This window comes from Lactuca sativa, chromosome 5 (genome assembly GCF_002870075.4).
Source record: "Lactuca sativa cultivar Salinas chromosome 5, Lsat_Salinas_v11, whole genome shotgun sequence".
NCBI classification, from domain to species: Eukaryota; Viridiplantae; Streptophyta; class Magnoliopsida; order Asterales; family Asteraceae; genus Lactuca; species Lactuca sativa.
Window position 1 is genome coordinate 98,745,236 of NC_056627.2, and position 24,315 is coordinate 98,769,550.

The 24,315-nt window shown below is 40.0% G+C and overlaps 1 protein-coding gene across 1 annotated transcript; it reads right to left on the reverse strand.

Moving 5' to 3' along the window:
• Window positions 1-23,220: 23,220 nt before the first annotated feature.
• Window positions 23,221-23,810, reverse strand: LOC111897575 (uncharacterized). The gene is made up of 2 exons (XM_023893530.1): window positions 23,665-23,810; window positions 23,221-23,494 (listed from the first exon to the last, which is right to left on the reverse strand). The coding sequence occupies exons 1-2, from the start codon at window positions 23,808-23,810 to the stop codon at window positions 23,221-23,223; spliced, it is 420 nt and encodes a 139-aa protein (XP_023749298.1).
• Between the last annotated feature and the right edge of the window lie 505 nt (window positions 23,811-24,315).

The window sequence follows — 24,315 nt, forward strand, 5'->3', positions numbered from 1 at the left end:
GACGCTTAGTGAGTTCAATAATAGATACAATATAACGTTATGCCATATATACTTTAATATGTCAGAAGCAAAGAGGAACAAGGAACAACAAGGGTGTATGTGAATCATGTGACAAACATTCCATATCAATCATTGATTTGATTTAAAGATATACAATCAATGAGACATAACAATTTCCATGCTTGATATACATCAATAAAGCTTTGTCCCAAACGACGCAGAAGATATACAACTTTGGATTAACATTTTGGTAGATTTCAGGCTTAAAGCCCTGTCTAACCTTCTGCCAATACCATAGAATAGAATTCATTCTCTTACGGAGACATGTTCTACATGGCCAGAGGCTACATACCAGTACCAACGTGAATCTAAGTCCTTTCACTGATCACATGGTCAAAGGTATTTCTTTGCTATTAAAAATAGCAAATAAAAATAACCCGGAATAAAAACACCGAAAGGCACGTAGCACATATAACACATAACATACAATTGTTCTTATATATTAAACTCACCGTGAAATAACCGGGGGCTAAAATATTAATTTGGGCAGCACTTCGGCTCTAAATATCACTTTCGTCGTTGAAAATCGGGAGTTTTCTTGAAAACCGGGCTCTGCGAAGGCAAAGCTTCGAAACCGAAAAGATAAATTTTCCGGGCATCTCGGGAGTCTCGGGGCGTGTTTTTGGCTTTGGAATAAGTACCGGGGCTTCGGGGGAAGTGGAAGTAGAAGAAATATAAGTTTAGGGGTGAAAAGGGGCAAATTTTTAACATTTACCCGGGAGGTCTCGCACCCTTTATATAGGTGCGAGCCTCGGATCCGAAGCGAGGGGAAGGGAGCACGCGTCTGCGAGGTTCGGACCAGGTGGCAGCAGGGCGAGGCTTGGTTCGGTCAGGTGGCTGCTTCGGTTTGGACCTAACTTCGGTCCAATGGGAGGAGGGCACGAGGGTGCGAGGGTGATCCGGGGGTGTCTCCTGCGAAGGTGTTCCGAGCATAGTGGACCTCGGACTTGGTCCAATCAAAAGGCAACACGCAGGGTTGCGGTCCAATCAGCAGCGAACACGTGTCCGGCACGTGGAAGCCTCGCATAAGAGGGTGACGTGGCAGTACTATTCATGCGAATTTTCTCGAAAAATGTGCCAAATCTTGTAAAATCCATAACTTTCGCATACGCTCCGTTTTTGACGTTCTTTATATGCACGCGAAGCTAAAATTATGCTCTATGACTTTCGATTAGACTTTGTCGGCTAATTTTGACTTTAATTTTTAATATTATTATTTTTAACAGACCGGGACAGGAAAATCCGTTAAAAATTCATAACTTCTTCATCCGACGTCCGTTTTCGTCAGACATTTTACCGTTGCACTACTAATGACGAGACCTTCAATTATCGTTAAGGTTGTGTCGGCTAAAAATCACTCGATCTAAAATTCGAGTTTTTAGCTGTCTACTGCTAAGCTGAAACTTCGAAAAATCATAATTTCCTCATACGAAGTCAGATTCAAACGGTCTTTATATGAAAGTTGATTATTTTCACGAGTTCTACAACTTTCATTTAGATTACTAAAGCTAAAAAATAATTTATCGAAAACTAAATTTTTACGTGACAAATTATTTTTCGGATTTATCACGGATCTTCATTTGGTCATAACTTCTTCGTTATAACTCGGATTTCGACGAGATTTTCGCCTAAATGTTTCTAATGGGATTTTCTACAACTTTCAATAATAAAATTTTACTTATTCCAAATTTTATATTTTCGCTATATTTCACTATTTGGCTTTTAATTGGAATCTTATAAGACTTCCAACATTTTATGAGTGTGTCTAAACATAGTTTTACTTCAATTCTAGTAAAAACTATCTGTTAGAACTCAACATTCAAATTCACATAATATTTCATAATATTATTTACTTAAAACACGATTTCAAAACGTGTATGTTACAAATACCTCCTCCTTTTGAGGATTTCGTCCCCAAAATTACATCGATTAAAATAAATGGGGATATTTTGCTCTTATCTCATTCTTATTTTCCCAAGTATAATTTGGGCCTCGATGGTGTTTCCACTTGACAAGCACCAACTCCATTTCTTTATTACGTAGATTAGTTGTTCTTTCGTTCACGATCTCTTCCGGCTCTTCTACATATCTTAACTTATTATCCAATTTCAACTCGGATAATGGAACTGTCTCATCATTTATGCTCAAGCATTTGCGTAGATAGCTCACATGAAACACATCATGAATACCTGCCAAATCTTCAGGTAATTCTAAGCGGTATGCTTGCTTTCTAATTCTCTGGATGATTTTGAAAGGACCAACAAATCTAGGACTTAACTTTCCTTTTTTCCCAAATCTCATAAGGCCTTTCCATGGAGATATCTTCAGTATCACGAAATCACCCACTTAGAATTCTCTGGGTCGTCTTCTCTTTTCTGTATAGGACTTCTGTCGATCTTGGGCTGCTTTCATTCTTTCTCGTACGATTTGAATTTTGTCGGTGGTGTCTTGAATCATTTCAGGGCCTCCAAGGATCTTTTGTCCTATGTTTCGCCAACATAATGGAGTACGACACTTGCAACCATATAATGCTTCATATGGTGGCATTTTGATTGAAGCGTGGTAACTATTATTATATGAGAATTCGACAAGAGGTAAGTATTTATCCCAGTTACCACCGAACTCCAAAACACATGCACGAAGCATATCTTCTACTGTTTGGATTGTTCTCTCCGTTTGACCATCTGTCTGGGGATGATAAGCTGTGCTGAGAGCAACTCGAGATCCTAATTCACGTTGCATACTCGCCTAAAAGTGAGAAGTGAAGCGAGTATCACGATCGGAAATGATCTTTAGTGGCATACCATGTCTTGGCACAATTTTATCCAAGTATACTTGTGCGTATTTCTCCATTGGAGCCGTTTCACGCATGGCAAGAAAATGAGCGCTTTTAGTCAGGCAGTCGACAATTACCCAAATGCTATCATGCTGTCTAGCAGTCTTTGGCAATTTGGTAATGAAATCCATGGACAATTCCTCCCATTTCCATACAGGAACACTAAGACTTTCTGGGGTTCCATAAGGCTTTTGGTGCTCTGCTTTGACATGTAAGCATACTAAGCCTTCCTGTACATATCTTCCAATGTCTCTCTTTAATCCAGGCCACCAATAATCAACTCTTACATCATAGTACATTTTACTTGTACATGATGGATTGACAGTTTAGATTTATGGGCTTCATCTAAAATCTTCTGTCTCAATCCACCAATCTTTGGAATCCACAGCCGATTCTTGAATACTTTTAATCCCCACGGATCTTCAAGTAGAGCATCATTATAATGTATCATCCCTTCTTTCTTCACATTTTCTGGCTTTAGGGCCTCTTCTTGCCATTTCTCTAATTCATCTAAAATAGTGAATTTTACTGTAGTATGAGTAATGGCATAACACATACTATTGCGATAAACTTTTTTGCTAAGTGCATCAGCAACCACGTTAGCTTTTCCAGGATGATATAGGATTTCACAATCATAATCTTTGATCAGCTCCATGGCTCGTTGTTGTCTCATATTCAAAGTTTGCTGACTGAATATGTACTTGAGAATTTTGTGGTCGGTAAATAATTGGCACTTTGTACCAAAAAGATAATGCCTCCAAAGTTTTAGGGCAAATACCACTGCAGCGAGTTCGAGATCATGAGTGGGATAATTCTTTTCATAATCTTTCAGTTGTCTTGAGGCATAGGCTATCACTTTGCCACGTTGCATCAACACACAACGAGTCCCAATCTTGAAGTATCGCTATATACGGAGAAGTCATCATCACCTTCTGGGAGTGATAAGATTGGAGCATGAGTCAAAAGATCTTTTAGAGTTGAGAAAGCTCTTTCTTGGGTTTCACCCCATTTGAACTTCACTTCTTTCCGTGTAAGACTTTTGATAGTTACGGCTATACGAGAAAAGTCTTTAATGAATCTCCGGTAATATCCCGCGAGACCTAAGAAACTACGAATTTCGGAAGCATTACGGGGCACTTCCCAATTTTGAATGACTTCGATTTTGATAGGATCTACGGATACACCATCACTAGAAATAACATGGCCGAGAAATTGAACTTGGCGAAGCCAAAATTCACATATCGAGAATTTAGCATATAGTTTCTCCTTTCGAAGAAGCTCCAATACCGCACGAATATGAATGGCATGATCAGCTTCAGACTTGGAATAGACTAGAATATCATCAATGAATACGATGACTAATTTATCGAGCATTGGGCGGCATACCCGATTCATCATATCCATGAATACAGTCGGAGCGTTTGTTAAACCAAACGGCATAACAAGGAATTCATAATTCCCATATCGAGTACGAAAAGCAGTCTTCGGTACATCCTGCTCGTAAACTTTCAACTGATGATAGCCAAATCTTAAATCAATTTTTGATAAATAGCTAACACCCTGAAGTTGATCGAACAAATCATCGATGCGAGGTAGTGGGTACTTGTTCTTGATAGTCACCTTATTCAAGTCATGATAATCAATGCACATCCGCATCGATCCATCTTTCTTCTTGACAAATAGTACCGGAGCACCCCAGGGAGAGGTACTCGGTTGAATGAAACCCTTGTCAAGTAGTTCTTGCAGTTGGATCATCATTTCTTTCATCTCAGTTGGCGCAAGACGATAAGGAGTCTTTGCAATTGGAGCAGCACCAGGCACAAGGTCAATTCGGAATTCTACTTGCCTATCCGGAGGAAGGCCAGGCAAGTCATCGGGGAAAATATCAGGATATTCGTTAGCAACGAGATCATCATTTACAGTTTTCTTCTCCTCTTTTGAGACATCAACTGTGTAGGCCAGATAGATAGAACATCCTTTCGATATGAATTTACAAGCTTTAAGGAAAGAGATTATTTTTAAGAGTCTTTTTTCACCGTAGACATAGATAGGATTCTCCCCTTCAATAGGAATATGTACTATCTTTTCATAGCACAAGAGTTCTGCGTGGTTCTTTGATAACCAATCCACGTTGAGAATAATATCAAAGTTGGGCAAGGAGATAGGGATCAGGTTAGCGAGAAAAGTATAGCCTTCAATTTCTATAACACAATCCCTATAGACTTTATCAGCAAGTAATGATATACTTCCCGCAGTATCTACGTGAAATGGTTGTGCGAGTACAAAGCAAGCAATTTGAAAGGCATGCGTAAATTCGTAAGACACAAAAGAATCCGAGGCACCAGAATCAAATAAGATGTGAGCAGGTCTAGAGTTGACAAGAAATGTACCCGTCACAACATTCGGGTCCTCGCGTGCCTCCTCTGAGGTAATCTGGAATGCACGACCCCTAGATTTTGGCACTTCCTCCTTTTTAGTTGGAGTACCCTTTGATTGTTGAACAGGGACTTGGTTTCTCGCCGGTTGTTGAACAGAAGCTTGACTTCCCGTCATCTGACTAGTAAGAGTAGGGAAAAAACGCTTCTTGTGGCCAGTAATACCACATGCATAGCAAGTAACATCCTTTCTTGGGCAAGCTGGCTTTATATGACCCTTTTCTCCGCATTCATAACAGACAATGGATTACTTGTCTATTTTGCATTGGCCCAGATGATTCCTTCTACAAATATGACATGAAGGCGATTGCATAGAAAAAGATTGTGATCTACCGCGTCCACGAGAGATACTTTGAGTTTGAACTTGATTACCAGGTTCAGTCCGAACGGATTGAGCTGGTAGAAAAGAAGGAACAGGAACAATTCTTTCAGTACGTGGATGCTTCGGAGCAGTAACAGTGGCACCACGTATTTCTAAGTCATGCTCACGTCTTCGAGCATATTCAACGGCTTTATTGAATGACAGAACTTCTCGATTGGAAACGAAATCGTGGATTTCGTGTCGTAGTCCCTCCATGAATAACTGAATTTTCTCGTCTTCAGTTGGAATATACTTTGTAGCAAACCTTGCTGTTTGATTAAACTGAGTTTCATACTCGTTCACAGTCATTCCTCCTTGTTTAAGCTCGAGGAATTCCTTCTCCAATCTCCTCCTCATGTCTAGAGGACAATACTTCTCTAGCAAACGAGTTTTAAACATTTCCCAGGCTAAATTCTCCTGGTCAAACCCGTTGAGAGCTTCATATGTTGCTTCCCACCAGACCAAGGCTTCTCCGATGAGCATTGCGGAAGCATAGTTAGCCTTGTCTTCATTATCCACATGAGAAATACGAAACACTTTCTCTGTGTTCTGGATCCAAGTAAGAACAATAATGGGATTGAGAACACCGGAAAACTCTGTAACACCACTACTCTTGAAATCTTTGAACGAGGGACGCTTCACCTCTCCTTTTTGAAGATTCACCTGTTCAGCCATTGCTCTGCAATACGGAGTAACATTGTATTTTAGAATATTAGGGTTTATTATTACCTAATACTTTTACTTATATATTTCCTATGGTTTGTATCCCTATACTTATAATGATTTAGTTCATATATTGAACTTCCAATAGTTTAAGTCTAAATACCAATCCGTGGAATTTAGTTCACTCAAACTACTGCTCTGATACCATTGTAACATCTCCATCTGGCACGTATCACAATATTGTCCGCTTTGGGCCACTCAGCACGAGGACTTCCCAGGGGGTCACCCATCCCGGTACTACTCTTGCCCGAGCACGCTTAACTGCAGAGTTCTCATGGGATCTGCTGCCCTCACGGCTTTAAAACGCGTTCTGACAAAGAAGGTATCCACACCCCTTATAAGAAGTGTTTAGTTCTCCTTCCAAGCCGATGTGGGATCAGGTCTAACCCAGCTTTACCCCCCATTATAGGGTTCAACGTCCTTGTCGAACACATCGACCCGTGCCCTAGCTCTGATACCATCATTGAAAGACCCTAACTTTCGTATTTATGAAAGACCCAAACTTTCATACACGACAATATAGTTACTCCAAAACATGCTACTTGCATATTCATAAAAACAATATTTTGCATTGATAAAGAGGTTACAAACTACTGGATACAAACCGACTATTTTAAAGTGTTATATATTACATAACTTCCCAGAATTCTATAGTTTTATACATATGGGAGTGCAAAATACAATAGTTTCAAACTATTCATAAGCTTCTATCGATACAATAGTTTCAAACTATTCAAAAATCTTCTACCAGTATATAACTATACTGGATGCTTATCTCCTGCAATTTGTTAAACATTGAGAGGGTAAGCGGTGACGCTTAGTGAGTTCAATAATAGATACAATATAACGTTATGCCATATATACTTTAATATGTCAGAAGCAAAGAGGAACAAGGAACAACAAGGGTGTATGTGAATCATGTGACAAACATTCCATATCAATCATTGATTTGATTTAAAGATATACAATCAATGAGACATAACAATTTCCATGCTTGATATACATCAATAAAGCTTTGTCCCAAACGGCGCAGAAGATATACAACTTTGGATTAACATTTTGGTAGATTTCAGGCTTAAAGCCCTGTCTAACCTTCTGCCAATACCATAGAATAGAATTCATTCTCTTACGGAGACATGTTCTACATGGCCAGAGGCTACATACCAGTACCAACGTGAATCTAAGTCCTTTCACTGATCACATGGTCAAAGGTATTTCTTTGCTATTAAAAATAGCAAATAAAAATAACCCGGAATAAAAACACCGAAAGGCACGTAGCACATATAACACATAACATACAATTGTTCTTATATATTAAACTCACCGTGAAATAACCGGGGGCTAAAATATTAATTTGGGCAGCACTTCGGCTCTAAATATCACTTTCGTCGTTGAAAACCGGGAGTTTTCTTGAAAACCGGGCTCTGCGAAGGCAAATCTTCGAAACCGAAAAGATAAATTTTCCGGGCATCTCGGGAGTCTCGGGGCGTGTTTTTGGCTTTGGAATAAGTACCGGGGCTTCGGGGGAAGTGGAAGTGGAAGAAATATAAGTTTAGGGGTGAAAAGGGGCAAATTTCTAACATTTACCCGGGAGGTCTCGCACCCTTTATATAGGTGCGAGCCTCGGATCTGAAGCGAGGGGAAGGGAGCACGCGTCTGCGAGGTTCGGACCAGGTGGCAGCAGTGCGAGGCTCGGTTCGGTCAGGTGGCTGCTTCGGTTTGGACCTAACTTCGGTCCAATGGGAGGAGGGCACGAGGGTGCGAGGGTGATCCGGGGGTGTCTCCTGCGAAGGTGTTCCGAGCATAGTGGACCTCGGACTTGGTCCAATCAAAAGGCAACACGCAGGGTTGCGGTCCAATCAGCAGCGAACACGTGTCCGGCACGTGGAAGCCTCGCATAAGAGGGTGACGTGGCAGTACTATTCATGCGAATTTTCTCGAAAAATGTGCCAAATCTTGTAAAATCCATAACTTTCGCATACGAGCTCCGTTTTTGACGTTCTTTATATGCACGCGAAGCTAAAATTATGCTCTACGACTTTCGTTTAGAATTCGTCGGCTAATTTTGACTTTAACTTTAATATTATTATTTTTAAGAGACCGGGACAGGAAAATCCGTTAAAAATTCATAACTTCTTCATCCGACGTCCGTTTTCGTCAGACATTTTACCGTTGCACTACTAATGACGAGACCTTCAATTCTCGTTTAGGTTGTGTCGGCTAAAAATCACTCGATCTAAAATTCGAGTTTTTAGTTGTCTACTGTTAAGCTGAAACTTCGAAAAATCATAACTTTCTCATACGAAGTCAGATTCAAACGGTCTTTATATGAAAGTTGATTATTTTCATGAGTTCTACAACTTTCATTTAGATTACTAAGGCTAAAAATGAGTTTATCGAAAAATAAATTTTTATGCGACAAATTATTTTCTAGATTTATCACGAATCTTCGTTTGGTCATAACTTCTTCGTTATAACTCGGATTTCGACGAGGTTTTCGCCTAAATGTTTCTAATGAGATTTTCTACAACTTTCAATAATAAAATTTTACTTATTCCAAATTTTATATTTTCGCTATATTTCACTATTTGGCTTTTAATTGGAATCTCATAAGACTTCCAACATTTTATGAGTGATTCTAAACATAGTTTTACTTCAATTCTAGTAAAAACTATCTGTTAGAACTCAACATTCAAATTCACATAATATTTCATAATATTATTTACTTAAAACACGATTTCAAAATGTGTATGTTACAGGATGCCAACTCAAACTTCAACATTGTTCACATCTGCCAACTTGAAGAAGCTATGGATAGGACAAGGAGGACCAACGAGGCTCTGCAGCAACAGCTAGCTGCATCCCGAGCCGAGGTTAGGGAACTCCGAGCGCGTCAGAGGACTCATGAGCGACAGCTTCAGGAGGTTTTGCGCCAACTGGCTGATCTGAGGGTTCGCCCAATGGGGACCTGTCGCTAGTAAAAGATGTCGAAACATCTCACTCTTTTGTTTAAGGACTAGCCTTTCCTTTTCTATGCTCTGTAGAGCACTTGTCTGTAAACATTCCTAACTTTGAAAGTACTTTAATTAGGCCTCTAGACTGCCAACATTTTCCTTTTGGTTTGATGTAAGACCTACTGATAGGTCACTTTTCCTGAACTTGTATTACATCATTAATACCAGTAATTGGCAGTTAACTACTCTATTGCTATGACTCTCTCTCTCTCTCTCTCTCTCTCTCTGATTTTTGGACTATGATGATTTAGTCCATGAAACACTCTTATCTTACTTGCAATAGACTCTTACTATTGCTATCATTTCTAAGAACTTTCAGTAAAGGATGCCTCCTCGCAAGCGCCCAACCAGAGGCAGACCAGCAACTCAAACCCCTCATCCACCACCTCCTCCTCCGCAGTTCGATCCAGTGTTGTTTCAAACAGCTGTGACCGCGGCTGTGACGGCAACCATGGCTCAAATGAACTCTGGTGATGTGAGCGGTGGCAACTCTAGATTTGGTGAAGTCCATCAAAGGACGCAGGGATATACTTATAAGGACTTCATGAACTGCAAACCCACTTTCTTCGATGGTATCAGAGGAATTCTAGCATTATCTCAGTGGTTCGAAAGAACTGAGGCTGTCTTTGAAATGTGCTCATGCCCCGAGGAGAGCAAAATAAAGTTAGCTACTGCCATCCTCACTAACAGGGCCCTGACATGGTGGAACGGTCATGTCAGTGCTCTCTCTTTGGTAACAGCCAATGGCATGGGCTGGGACACACTGAAGGACCTCATGAGAGGGGAGTACTGCCCTAGGGGCGAAATTCAGAAACTTGAGGAGGAACTCTGGAACCTCAAGATGAAAGGGACCGACATAACAGCTTACACAGCCAGGTTCTGCGACTTGGCAGCTATGTGTCCCAACATGATCCCTTCGGAGAGCAAGAAGATTGAACGATACATTTGGGGTTTAATGCCCCCGTATCGAGGAAACGTTCTAGCCTCACGCCCTACGACCTTTGACAGCGCCAAGGAATTGGCCCAGAGGTTAATTGATCATGAGGTTCCTTCCACACTAGCAACAACCCTGGCAAATACCACTGCACCAACCAAATCATCAGAAGAAGGGCAAGAAGACTCAATCTTCTTCCAAAAACCAATAGATCGTGGCTGTCCATGCTGCCACTACTCTTGCTACCCCTGCACCGGCAAAAGCTTGTGTTGGGAACCTGCCCAAGTGTCCCAAGTGCCCCTTCCATCACAACGGCCCCTACTGTGAATTGCAATGCACCAACTGCGGCCGGAAGGGCCATACTGTCTGGTTTTGTAGGGCCCAACCCAAACCCATCTCGCAAGTCCCCAGTTCGGGAGTGACCCAGAACTATTATGGCTGCGGTGAAGCTGTCCATTTCAAGAAAAACTGTCCGAAGGCTGGGAATGCGGGAGGAACAGGAAGACTACTCGCTATTGGCCGCAACGAATCAGTAGCGGATCCCGCAGTAGTCACGGGTACGTTCCTTCTCAACAACTCTTATGCATGTGTCTTATTCGATAGTGGTGCAAAAAGAAGCTTCATAAACCAAAACTTTAAACACTTACTTAAACAATCCCCGCAACCACTAAAGGAAACATTCGTCGTAGAAATGGCTAACGGAAAGACCGAAAGCTCTAACGAAATTTACATAGGTTGTAGCCTCATGTTAGACGATCATTCATTCCCAATCGATCTCATACCAGTCTCGATCAAAAGTTTCGATGTCATTGTTGGCATGGACTGGTTGAGTCTTCATCGCGCTGATATTCTATGCTTCGACAAAACCATTCGCCTAAATCCACAGAATCACGAAACTCTGTTAATCTACAGAGACAAACCCGGTACGAGCCTTCGTATCATCTCAAGTATTCAAGCCCAGAAATACTTGCGTAAGGAATATCGCGCCTTTCTTGCACACGTCGTCGACACAAGCCAGAAAGCGAGAGATCCAAAAGACATCCCTGTTGTGTGCGATTTCCCTAATGTCTTTCCAGAGGACCTTCTAGGTTTACCTCCCAAACATCAGGTTGAGTTTAGAATCGACCTAGTCCTAGGAGCTACCCCCGTAGCTAAGTCGCCCTATCGTTTAGCGCCTGCCGAGATGCAAGAACTATCCGGTCAACTTAATGAGCTGCTCAGCAAGGGCTTTATAAGATCGAGCTTCTCACCTTGGGGAGCTCCAGTCTTGTTCGTGAAGAAGAAGGACGGGTCGTTCCATATGTGCATCAATTATAGGGAGCTCAACAAACTCACGGTCAAAAATCACTACCCTTTCCACATATCGACGACCTATTCGACCAACTACAAGGGACAAGTTACTTCTCCAAGATTGATCTTAGGTCCGGGTATCACCAGTTACGAGTGCTTGAGGAGGATATTCTGAAGACAGCCTTCCGAACTCGTTACGGGCACTACGAGTTCGTAGTGATGCCCTTTGGACTGACTAACGCACCCGCAGTGTTCATGGACCTGATGAATAGGCTGTGTCGTCCATACTTAGATCAGTTCATCATCGTCTTTAGTGATGATATAATCGTCTACTCTCGGAGCGAGGATGAACACAGGAATCATCTACGACGAGTCCTAGAAACCCTACGAATGGAAAAGTTATACGCGAAGTTCTCTAAGTGATCCGAAGAGTTGAATTCTTAGGACACATGGTTAGTAAGGAAGGAATCCACGTGGACCTATCCAAGATTAAATCTATCGAGAACTGGTCAGCACCGAAGACGCCTACAGAAATTCATCAATTTCTAGGCTTCGCTGGCTACTACCGCAGATTCATTCAAAACATCTCCCAGATTGCGAAACCTCTTACCACATTGACACGGAAAGGCGTAACATTCGACTGGGGAGAGAAGCAGGAGAAGGCATTCCAGACCCTGAAGCGAGCTCTATGCACCGCACCGGTGTTATCCCTTCCCAAAGGGACAGAAGATTTCGTGGTATACTGTGATGCATCGAACCAAGGGCTCGGTTGTGTCTTGATGCAGTGAGGTAAGGTCATCGCCTATGCCTCAAGACAGCTGAAGACACATGAGGTTAACTACACCACTCACGACCTCGAGTTAGGGGCGGTTGTATTCGCTCTAAAGATCTGGAGACATTACTTGTATGGAACGAAGAGCATAATATACACTGATCATAAAAGCCTCCAACACATACTGAACCAGAAGGAGCTCAACATGAGACAACGACGGTAGGTCGAACTACTCAACGATTACGACAGCGAAATTCGTTATCACCCGGGGAAAGCCAATGTAGTAGCATACGCCCTAAGTAGAAAAGAGTATTCTAGTCGAAGAGTCAAGTCATTAACAATGACTATCCATTCGCACCTATCCGCACAGATTAAGGAGGCTCAGCTCGAAGCCTTAAGGCCTGAGAATGTGGCGGGAGAATCCCTGCGTGGAATGGATAAGAACTTGGAGGTCAAGGGTGACGGAGCCTATTATCTTATGGACCGAATCTAGACTCTGCGCCACGGAGGTTTCAGAGACTTGGTCATGAAGGAAGCACACAACACCTCGATACTCCGTTCACCCAAGTTCATATAAGATGTATCTGGATCTCAAAAAGCTTTACTGGTGGCCTAACATGAAAGCAGAAATTGCTACCTTCGTGAGTAAGTGCCTTACTTGCGCAAAGGTCAAGGTCGAATACCAGAAGACATCGGGTCTTCTCCAACAACCGGAGATATCGGAATGGAAGTGGTAGCGGATCACCATGGATTTCATAACCAAGCTACCCAAGACAACGGGTGGGTTGGATACCATTTGGGTCATCGTCGACAGATTGACCAAGTCCGCGCACTTCCTACCCATCAAGGAAACAGACAAGATGGAGAAACTTACAAGAACATACATTAAGGAAATAGTACGGCTGCATGGCGTCCCTATATCTATTATCTCTGATAGAGATAGTAGGTTTACTTCGAGATTTTGGCAATCACTACAAAAAGCATTAGGGACGAGGCTGGACATGATTACAGCTTACCATCCGCAAACTGACGGACAAAGTGAGAGGACGATCCAAACCTTAGAAGATATGTTGCGAGCCTGTGTGATTGACTTTGGTAAATCGTGGGATACACACTTACCTCTTGTGGAGTTTTCCTACAACAATAGTTATCATACGAGCATCAAGGCAGTTCCATTTGAAGCCCTCTACGGCGGGAAGTGCAGATCCCCATTGTGCTGGGCTGAGGTGGGTGACACTCAGTTAGCTAAAGGACGAGTTCCTGAAAGTACTCTCACGGGTTCGGAGATCATCAGAGAAACGACCGAGAAGATTGTACAAATTCGCGAACGATTAAAAGCCGCTAGGGATCGACAGAAAAGCTACGCAGAAAAACGAAGAAAGCCTTTGGAGTTCCAGGTGGGAGACCGTGTCCTTTTGAAAGTCTCACCCTGGAAGGGCACGATACGCTATGGAAAGCGTGGAAAGCTGAATCCAAGGTACATAGGGCCTTTTGAGATTCTCGCTAGAATCGGCCCTGTAGCTTACAAACTCAACCTACCCCATGAGCTAAGTAACATACATCCTACCTTCCATGTCTCAAACTTAAAGAAATGCCTATCCGACGAGACTCTCGTTATCCCACTCGACGAGATCGAAGTCAACAAGAACCTCAATTTCGTGGAAGAACCCACGGAAATTATGGACCGAGAAGTTAAACGAACGAAACAAAGCCGCATCCCAATTGTGAAGGTTCGATGGAATGCCAAACGAAGACAAGAATTCACTTGGGAGCGCGAGGATCAAATGAAACTCAAATATCCCCATCTCTTTGCTTAATAGTACTGTAATAAGTTAACTGTTTGAATTCTAAATATCGGGATGAAATTCCCTTAACGGGGGGATGATGTGACAACCCAAATTTTAATCCGTTATTATGCCCCGTTTCCGTTAATGGAATATTCTATTTTATAAAAGTTCTGTTAATTTGGGGTTGGCAAATAAATAAATGTTTTATTTATTTATATTTCATGCTATTATCATCATGATAAAATAAATAAAAACACGTAAAATATCATTTCCATTTAGTTGGAAAAAGTTTATTTTTACTACGACCATTTAACCGGGTAAAAAGTTTAAACCTCGTTAAACATAAGTATCGGGTAGTCGAATACCGGGTACAACACCCAAGCCTTATATAAAGGAGGATGGGCATCCCATAGAAACCTTTTACCACACTAGACCCATTTTCTCTCTCTACTCTCTCTCCTCAAGTTCGATTTCGCCTCAAAACCGCAAGTTTCCGCCTCCAAAATGTAAGATCTCTTACCCTAACTTGTTCTAGACATCAATTATTGTTGTTTTAACTCAAAAATCGTCCATGAAGGCTGAAAAAGAGGAGTTTATGGCCTACGAACCTCCTTAAGCCGTAAACCCCTAAAAAGATGCCAAAAGTCCCAAATTTCTCCCATTTAAGCTTAGAAACTAGTTGTGGACTAAACCTAGAAATGTTTAAACCTTAAATCAACAATTTTTAGGGCTTGAAAGAGGGTTTATGTTCCAAGCACATGATTAGACCATAAACACCCTCTAAGCTTGCAAATCAAGCCCAAAACACTTCCAAACCACATTTAGGCTTAAGAGATGGCTTAGGGACTTGCTATTTCGGACTTGGAACACCCAAACATCAACATTTGAGGGGTAAACTAGAGTTTACGGCCCAATCATATGCTTACACCGTAAACTCCCCTAAAACATGCCAAATGAAAGTTTAAGCCCCCTAAAGAGCCTTATACCCTTACTAGAACTTGTTAGGAATGAGCCAAGGGCCTTGTAATCAAATATTGGGGGTGTCCAAGAGTTTAATACCGTAAACCATGGGGTTTACGGCCGTAAACTCCCAAGGAGTGGTCCTTGGACCGTAAACTCCAAGTGAGTATACTTTTGGAACCTTAAACACCCCTATAGCCTTGTATGTTACCTTAGAATCACCCCTAGAACCACTTGAGGCTTGAAAACACTCAATTACCCTCCTCCCATGAGTTTACGGCCGCAAACTCATGGGGGATGAGGTATCCTAACCGTAAACTCACTTAAGGTGAGTTTTAGAAGAGTAAACTCCATGGTGAGGTCTTATACTCTTTCCTTGCAACCCATTAGCCTTCTAGCACTCAACCATAAGACCTTTAATCACATTAGGATGCCTATATGTGTTTAATTAGAGTTTAAATCACTAATTACTTGTAAACATATGTCTTCATATGTTACTAGGGTCATAAAGGGTGTACAAGTCTCTACTTGACACCAAACGCTCACCCGACACTTCCACCCGGTCTACTCATTGCAGGTGAGTTCATACCCCTTAATGAACATTTTAAATGTTTTTACATGTTTTTTTTTTTTGGGGGGGGGGGGGATACAAGTATAAATTCTACAAGTTTTTATTATTAAATCATATGTAATTCACAAATTATCATTAAAAAGGGATTTTTCCTACACTTTTAGCTGTTTTCCAATAAAACTGTTTCAGTTGATTATCAAATGCATTTTTAAGATTAAATTGTTATTAAACTGCTTTTAAAACTGTGTTTAAATTACTTTTCTTTTTAAAATATATCTACACTAATATATTTATATAAGTAAGGCTTGAAGGACTTAGGACCGATAGCTCGCCTTATTTCATGTTCTTGTTTGATGTGGTCTTAGGGTATCGGTTATCCGTCCGACTGTCGTTGATTTCTTAGTTATATATCATATATATTTGTGTTAGATATGAAAGTCTTCATCTCACTCAATACCTTTGTTATTCAAAGGCAGGATATCATACACTCTAGTTAGCTATAATAGGTATAGCTAAGACTACTACTCGTTATCTCTACTACTTCTATACTCACTATAACAGCTATTACTACAAGTTAATACCCGTATAAGAGAACACTCTAAGAACTATACAAAAGACTATTATACTATCATACCGAAGAATACATGAATCCAGAATATAACACACTATCCCTCTATAAGACACTCTACTGCGCTTACACCATGTGACCAGGGCTTTCCGGATGGAAGCCAACACTACACGTATAGATCTATATGGGGCAAACACTATTACATCTCGACTGCTAGCTACAGTCTGAGCCGACTAGGCTCAGGGGTGGCACTACATCACTACACTACGCATGACCGGGAAGGTCATCGGGTTCTCTATTATCACTTCAGTCTGGTCACCTGAGGGGTTACACCTTAATCCAACATAATACACTAAGACTTAAGTCTAAGCTAACATCTCGAAGTAAGTAAATATCTATTACTGATGGAAGTTTGCACCACTACTACTGTTAACAGGCATAAATTTTCTTCACCTATGTTACTCACATGAGATTTATTACTGTACTTTTACAACTGAAGGTTTCAATGATAATGCTTACACACAACTCAAAGGATTTAACTTAAAAAGTACTTTTCTGGAAAATATAGGATTTTCTAGGGATTTCTACTACTTATAAACATAAATTTCAGTTTTTATTCTATAAGTTTGAAAACACTTTTATACAACAAAGACACTAAATTCTTATGAATTCATCAGCTTTATGCTGATACTCGTTTTCAAAATAACTTGTATCCTCATGTCAAAGATAGACAGGTACAGGTGCAGCTTTTGGAGAAGATGGAGCACATACAAGACCCATCTTTTATTTTCTTATACTTTTGGTGTCTATGAAACTTTACAGAACACGTTTGTAATTAAATTTACTATATTTATGCAATGGTTGTACTCGCTTGTTTTACTATTATGCAACTATTATGATACTGTACATGACGTCCTCCACCCCAGAATGTATTCCGCCGTTATCGGTTTTGGGGTGTGACAACATCGTCACAATGAATGCTTACGAATTTCCTTGATTACTCAGATGATATTGGATTTATTATGCGAGTCGTTATAACCATGCATGATAATGACTAGTTCATCTGTCTTGGCATTCTATTGAATGTCGGAATTGATCTTAAGATTTTGTCACCCTAGACTGGCCGAGTCTAACTGTAGCGAACAACTGAGGTGTGGGGTAGTCACCCCCGTATAGATCTATACACAAACTCTCGCTCTCCTTCTAGGAGACTTTTATTATGACTACAGACTACGATTGACACTTATTAGTGTCGCACGTTATTACTCACTTAATCCAAATGAATTTGATTAACCTTGATTAACGATCTGATTTTTGTTTACTTGAATAGTCGGTAAGCCTAACAGACGAGGAGAAGAGGACCACGAGGTCCTACTAATCACGCTTGTCATATAAGACTTTCGAGTATACGAAGGACGCGTTGACCCATTTGGCATATGATTTACTCGGACCTTACTAGCAATGCTAATGGACCACTGAGGCCCAATAGCACGTAAAAGCCATTGAGGGTCCCTTAAGCATGTAATTGGGTCACAGGAGGCCCAATAAACATTTATTATTATTGTTGGGCCCAAAAGTCATGTTAATGGTTCACGAAGGCCCAATAAGTATGATTAGAATCTTTCAAGCCCAACAATTTGAATATTTACTTGTTTTATGTATAGTATAATTGTCGGAAGTTTGATTGAACAATTGTTAAATCACAAAGGCACGAATCTTGTCTATTGTTTATAGCGATATTTGAAAATATATGTATATTCTTCATTCTATTTTCATAAGTTATAACTTGGTATTTTGACCCAAATATCTTAGTAATAAAATAATTGACTCAAAAATATTGGTTTGACCTATTGAGCCATTCTTTAATAAAAATGACAATCTTAGTCCCTTTGTATAAAAAAATGACATTTTAGGCCCTTAAACTATTTTCTTGATATTTTTGGCCCACAGACTTATTTAAATAATATTTTTAGCCCAAAAATACTCTATGGCAGTTTCAGCCCCTTTTGTAAAGGATTTTCATTTAAAGTCCAAAGTTTTCGCAAATTTTACAATTTTTACCCAAAATCCAAAAACTTCGCATTTTTTTTTATCCTTTTTGGCAAAAAGGGTCATTTTAACCCCTGGAATAGATTTATTTGCCCTTTTACCCACTGTTTTGAGAAATTTACCATTTCAATCCCTTAAAACACATTCTTTTCATAATTTTTGGGCCTATGGGCCGAAAAGCCCAAAGTTTGGCCCAATAGACTACAATTTTCATTTCTAGTCCTTTGAAAAGCATAATATTCATAAAAGCTTCTATTTTAACTGTTTGGACTCTTTTGGTCTTTATAAAAAAACATAAATGACAATTTTTCCCCAATCTTTTGCTTATTTGACAAAAATAGCCCAATCATGAGTTTTATGTTGTAACTTGTTTATTTTAACCCTTATATGGTAGATTTTCTTAACTTGTTAAGTGTAATACTTTATAGATCACATATTTTTCCTCCTTGAACTATAGCTCTCGAAATCCCTTTCATTTTTGGCACACATATATCACATAAACACAAAAATCACACATAGCATACAAACACACACAGATCTACATATTTTACTTGTATTCTCCCCTATAAAACATGTGAAAACCAAAAATAGAGGGGTATGAACTCACCTTTTCTTGTTGGTCACGGCTTTGAAGAAAAAATGGATGAAAGTGAGGTGATTTTCGGCCTTAGCAACACCTTGATGTAAATTTCGAGTTTATGGAGCTTCTAAGGAGTAGATCACGAAAATTGTATGAGTTAGGAAGAGGTTTTGGTGAAATAAAGAGACTAGGTTATGGAAATAAAAAACAACTTACCAAAGGTGATGATTCTTATGGAAGAACCCTCTTGAAATGTTCCAAGATCTCGAAATTAAGATGGAGAAGAGTATGTGCTTGAGAGTGTTTGAGATGAAAGTTTGAAGAGGTGTGTGTGTGTGTGTGTTTGACTTTCGGCCGAAGGGAATAAGAAGAGGAGAAAGGAGAAGTTGTGAGGTGATAGATGCATGGAAACATGAGAATGGTGCATGGAAGTATGGGAATTATTGCATGGATGCCCAATATGTAATAAGGAGGTAGCTAACCCTCCTTATTTCATTAATTTATATTTTTTTGTCTTCCACTTTGGCCGAGATAGAGAGAAGAGAGGAAAGGATTTGGGCCTTTAGTGCTTAAGTCCCATAATGTGAAGCCCAAATTAATGGTTTTCGGCCCATTTTTCCCTTAAGAGGTTTTATAGCCCACTTTGTATACAAGAATGAGTTTTATGGCCCATTAGGGCTAATTAGATTTTTTATGGCCTAATAAGGGTATTTTATTTCATTCTAGGCCCATTATGGCCTAAAGTGTTAAAATAAATGAAATTAGGTCCAATTAGAGCCCATTTAAGATTTATAAGCCCAAAATAGTCAAAATTGGAAGCATATTGGCCCGTTAGGCCCAATAAGGAAATCCTAGTCCAAATGGACTTAACCGGGATTTATAATGTTTCCAATCTTTTCTTGGCTATTAGCAGTGTTTGTATAGAGTATTTGATCAAACTTTGGTTGTTATTGAATAAGCATCATACATGCTTTCACATTTTTGGTTCACAAATGTTATTATTGTTGTTGTTACAAAGCATAGAATTTCTAGTTGTGAAAATCTGGTATGGTGCGATCAACAATGATAGAGAAAAGCTAATTTGCAGCCATATAGTTAATTTAAAATTTAGACCACAAAATTTACAGCTTAATACACAAAATTCACATGTAGAGGTGGCTCTTGTTATGAGGAAAAGGCCAATTGTGAAGCCCACTGGAAAACCTGGTGATGTGAACAACATGAAGTTGGGTCAAATCGATTACACTAATCTTACTGTCATTTTTACAAGAGCCGAAGGTGAAAAGTTCTTGTTCGCTCTTGTTGATAAGCATTTGTTCTCTACAACCTGCTTGGAGCATATTCTTGATATTATTCACTGCTGTAAGCAGAACAAAGAGTCAGATAAGAAGAATTTCCCAGACATGATTCAGTGGTATATCACTTTCTGTCAAACTCTGTTGGCCATTATACGGAACGTATTCAAGACAGTTAAGAAACATTCAGTTGCTCAACCGAACTGAGTTCTCGGCTCCATGGACGCAAAGGGAGAGATTGTTGGGTATTTAGTGTTGCGTCATGGGCTCATTTTTGTATATCCGGATTGGGCCTATCCATCCGTGATTATAGATTAGGGTTACGTTATTTATAGTGCATGCATGTATGCCTTAGATACGACGGTCATTATTATTATCATTATTGCTTTATAACCCTAAACACCTCTACAGTCGAAGTTCTTAATCGAGCTCTTCTGAGGTGTTAAAGTTTAATCATTCGACACCAGTTAAACCATTCATGTGTTCTTTATTGTGTTATCTATTACGTTGTCGTTTATTATTCTGCTTAGAATCTATCGATCTTTAAGGAATATCATTCCAACAGATGGATTTTTTGAGTTCACAAATATGGGTGGGAAACTCGGGATGAGCATAGCCTAGAGGTTGAGACATACAAACTTCTTCATGGAGGGTACCTTGCAAAAACGCATTTTGATGTCTAGTTGTCTCAATGGCCAATTATGTGACAGAGCAATAGAAAGTATGGTATGAATGGTCATTGGTTTTGTGACTGGGCTAAAGGTATCAAAGTAATCCTGCCGTATTGTTGAAGAAAACCTTTTGCAACAAGGCGGGCTTTGTATTTGTCAATTCTACCATCACGTTTGCGTTTGACCCGAAATACCCATTTGCAACCAATAGGAGTGTGGGAGGTGGGTGGTACAAGCTCCCATGTTTGATTTCGTAGAAGGGCATTGAATTCCAAGTCCATGGCATTTCGCCATTTTGGATCCTTGAGAGCTTGGGTATGTGTGGACGGTTTAAGAGTGGAAGGATTTGGGTGAAGAGTGGTAGAATTAATGAGAAGATGATTAAAGTATGGGAGGTTTGTTGCGATGGCGATGTGGCGGAAAAGGACTGGTTTGATGATGACTGGAGGTTGAGGGAGGGGGTGACGAAGGTATTGAGGTGATGAGGGAAAAGATTGGGTAGGATTGGAGGAGGGCTCATCAATGAAGGATGAGTGTGAGGCCTCATTAGTGGCTGTAAGAGTCCTTGTAGGTATGATAGGTAAAGGTAGGGGGTTGGACAGCGAGTTAGTGTTTGGTGGTGGTGGATCAGTAGGTGCTGGTTGAGAGGTAGCGGAAGTGGTAAGGAAATCCTTTGTGGTAGGCAGAGATGAGATTGTAAGGGAAGTAGAGTCATAAGGGAATGTATTTTCAATGAACTCAACATGTCTTGAATGGTAAAGTTTATGAGATGTGAAATCATAACATTTATAGGCAGATTTGGAGGGAGAATAGCCAAGGAAGATGCATTTGGTAGAGCGGGGTTGAAGTTTGGTAGATGCATACGGGCGTAGCCAAGGGTAGCATAGGCAACCAAAGGGTTTAAGCTTCTGGTAATTTGGGGCATGATTGTACAGTTTTTGGTAACGTGATTTGAAATCAAGGATAGAGGTAGGTAAACGATTTATAAGGTGAACTGCAGTTTGGAAGGCATGTGACCTGAAAGTTAAAGGTAATTTTGCATGGTGTAGTAAAGAGAGACAGGTTTCAACACTGTGTCTGTGACGTCTTTCAACTATTCCGTTTTGTTCAGGAGTGTGAGGTGGAGTGGTCAAGTGAGAGATGCCTTGATTTTAAAGATACGTTGTAAGTGCAATGTACTCACCACCATTATCTGTAAATACAGATATTAGAGGTGTTTGATGATATTTTTCTACCAAAGTTTTGAATTGAGGAAAGAGAGTATAGACATCTGACTTACGTTTCATGGGATAGAGCCATGTATATCGGGTGTAGTAATCAACAAAGATAGCATAGTAACTATATCTATCATTAAATTGTTGAAAAGGTCCCCAAACATCCGAATATATATCTTGGAGAGGTTTGGAAACAGAGAAAGAGTTGACACCAAATGGTAGTCTATGACTTTTATTACTTGAACAAGCATCACAATGAAAAGATAATTTGGACATTTTTTGAGAATCCAAATTCAGACTTCTAAGAAGTTGCTTGAAAACTTTGACAGGTGGATGCCCAAACTTGTGATGCCAGGAGAGAAGTGAATATGTGGAATTGGTAATAGAGTGGATTTGAGGAAGTATTTGAAAGGAATTGATAGCTGCATAGTAGATGTCATTAACGTTCACTCCCCGCATTAGGCATGCCCCCCGTACTCAGATACTTAACCAAGAAAAAAGAGGGGAAAATTCAACAGAAACTCTGTTAGATTTACATAACTTGGCAACTGAAACAAGATTATTGCATAATTTCGGAATGTAAAGAACATCATGCAAGTTTAGTGAATGATAAGAAATAGGAATAGAAGAGTGACCGGTGTGAGAAGTAGGAAGACCTTTACCATTTCCTAGGATTATATCATCGGGGCCACTATATTCTGATAGAGTATGAAATGATGCAGGGGTGGAAGCAACATGGTGAGAAGAACCACTGTCAAACATCCATGGTAGTGTTGATGAAGTATTCACTGATGGTGAAGCAAATGATTGCGTAGAGATGGTGATGTGATTTTCTTTTAGAAAACGAGCAACTTTCCTGCATTCTTTGGTGTCATGGCCAAAATTTGATAAAACTGACAGCAGATACGAGTGTCACATGAATTGAAGTTATTTCCATTCACTGGACCTTGAAATCATGACTGTCTTGGTCCAAAATTCTGAAATCTGTTGGAGTGACGATTATCATTGGTGGGTGGCTTAGAGTTGTGTCGAGATTGAATCCTTTGGGTATTGTTGACTGTGGCTATAAGTGGTGCAGATGAAGTATCCTTGAGTGTTCTTTAATGGTCAACAAGTTTATCAAATAGATCAGGGAAAGTAATTGTTGTATCATGAACTTTGAGAGCTGCTGCAATGTGTACATAATCTTCACCAACTTGACTCAAGATGTGAACAACAAGATCTTCTTCATTCACGGGGCTCTGAGCAAGAGCCAATTCACCTGCGATGTTTTTCATCTCATGGAGAAATTCTGCTACAAGGCGAGTTCCATTAGGGTTACTAGCCAGACGAGATTTGAGGGAGATAATTCTGGATCGAGAGATGCTAGCATAGCTGTCAGTCAAAAACTTAAAGGCTTGATAAGAGTACTCAACAGATGAGATGCTGGGTTGGATTGTATCGGAGCAGCTGCCTAGTAGAGCGCCAAGTATGATATGATCTCGGCGGAACCATGGGCGATACGATGGATTAGGTTTCGTGAGTCAATGGCTAAAACCTTTGACGGCACCTCACCTAATCCATTGACATAATTGTCTAAGCCAAGACCGATTAGGGTTGCCATGACTTGTTTTCGCCATACAGAGAAATTGGTGGCAGTGAGCTTGATAGGAAAATGAGTGTGTGTGGTGACTTCAATAATTGTCGACATGTTGATTGTGATAAAGAGGTATTTGGATCGAAATAGAACTTAGAGGAGTTATGAACGCTCTCATACCATATAAAGATATAAAGTATGATTAAAAGGATATCTCAATTTAATGAATACGTGCCTTTAAATAGGCTAAATACACAGTTAGATGAAGCCTCATATACAGGAAAAATAATAGGATCTAAACTATAAATACAATAGAGATACTTGACTAAGTATTTACATGTGATTGTAATCACTTAAGGAGACCCAATGGATCAGGGTGATCCATTCTCCTTGATAAAAACATCATAAATGGTCCCTGTGGTTTCTCTAGATCCTAAGTTTTGTCCCTGTGGTTTAAAAATATCATAGAGGGTCCTTGTGCTTTCCAAACTTTTGACGATTGGTCCTTATTGCTAACTCCGTTAAGTTTTTTCCGGTAATTGAAAAGAATTTTCGTCATTTCACTATCATATGGACTATTTACAATGTTTTCACTTATTTAAAAAAAATAAAAAATAAT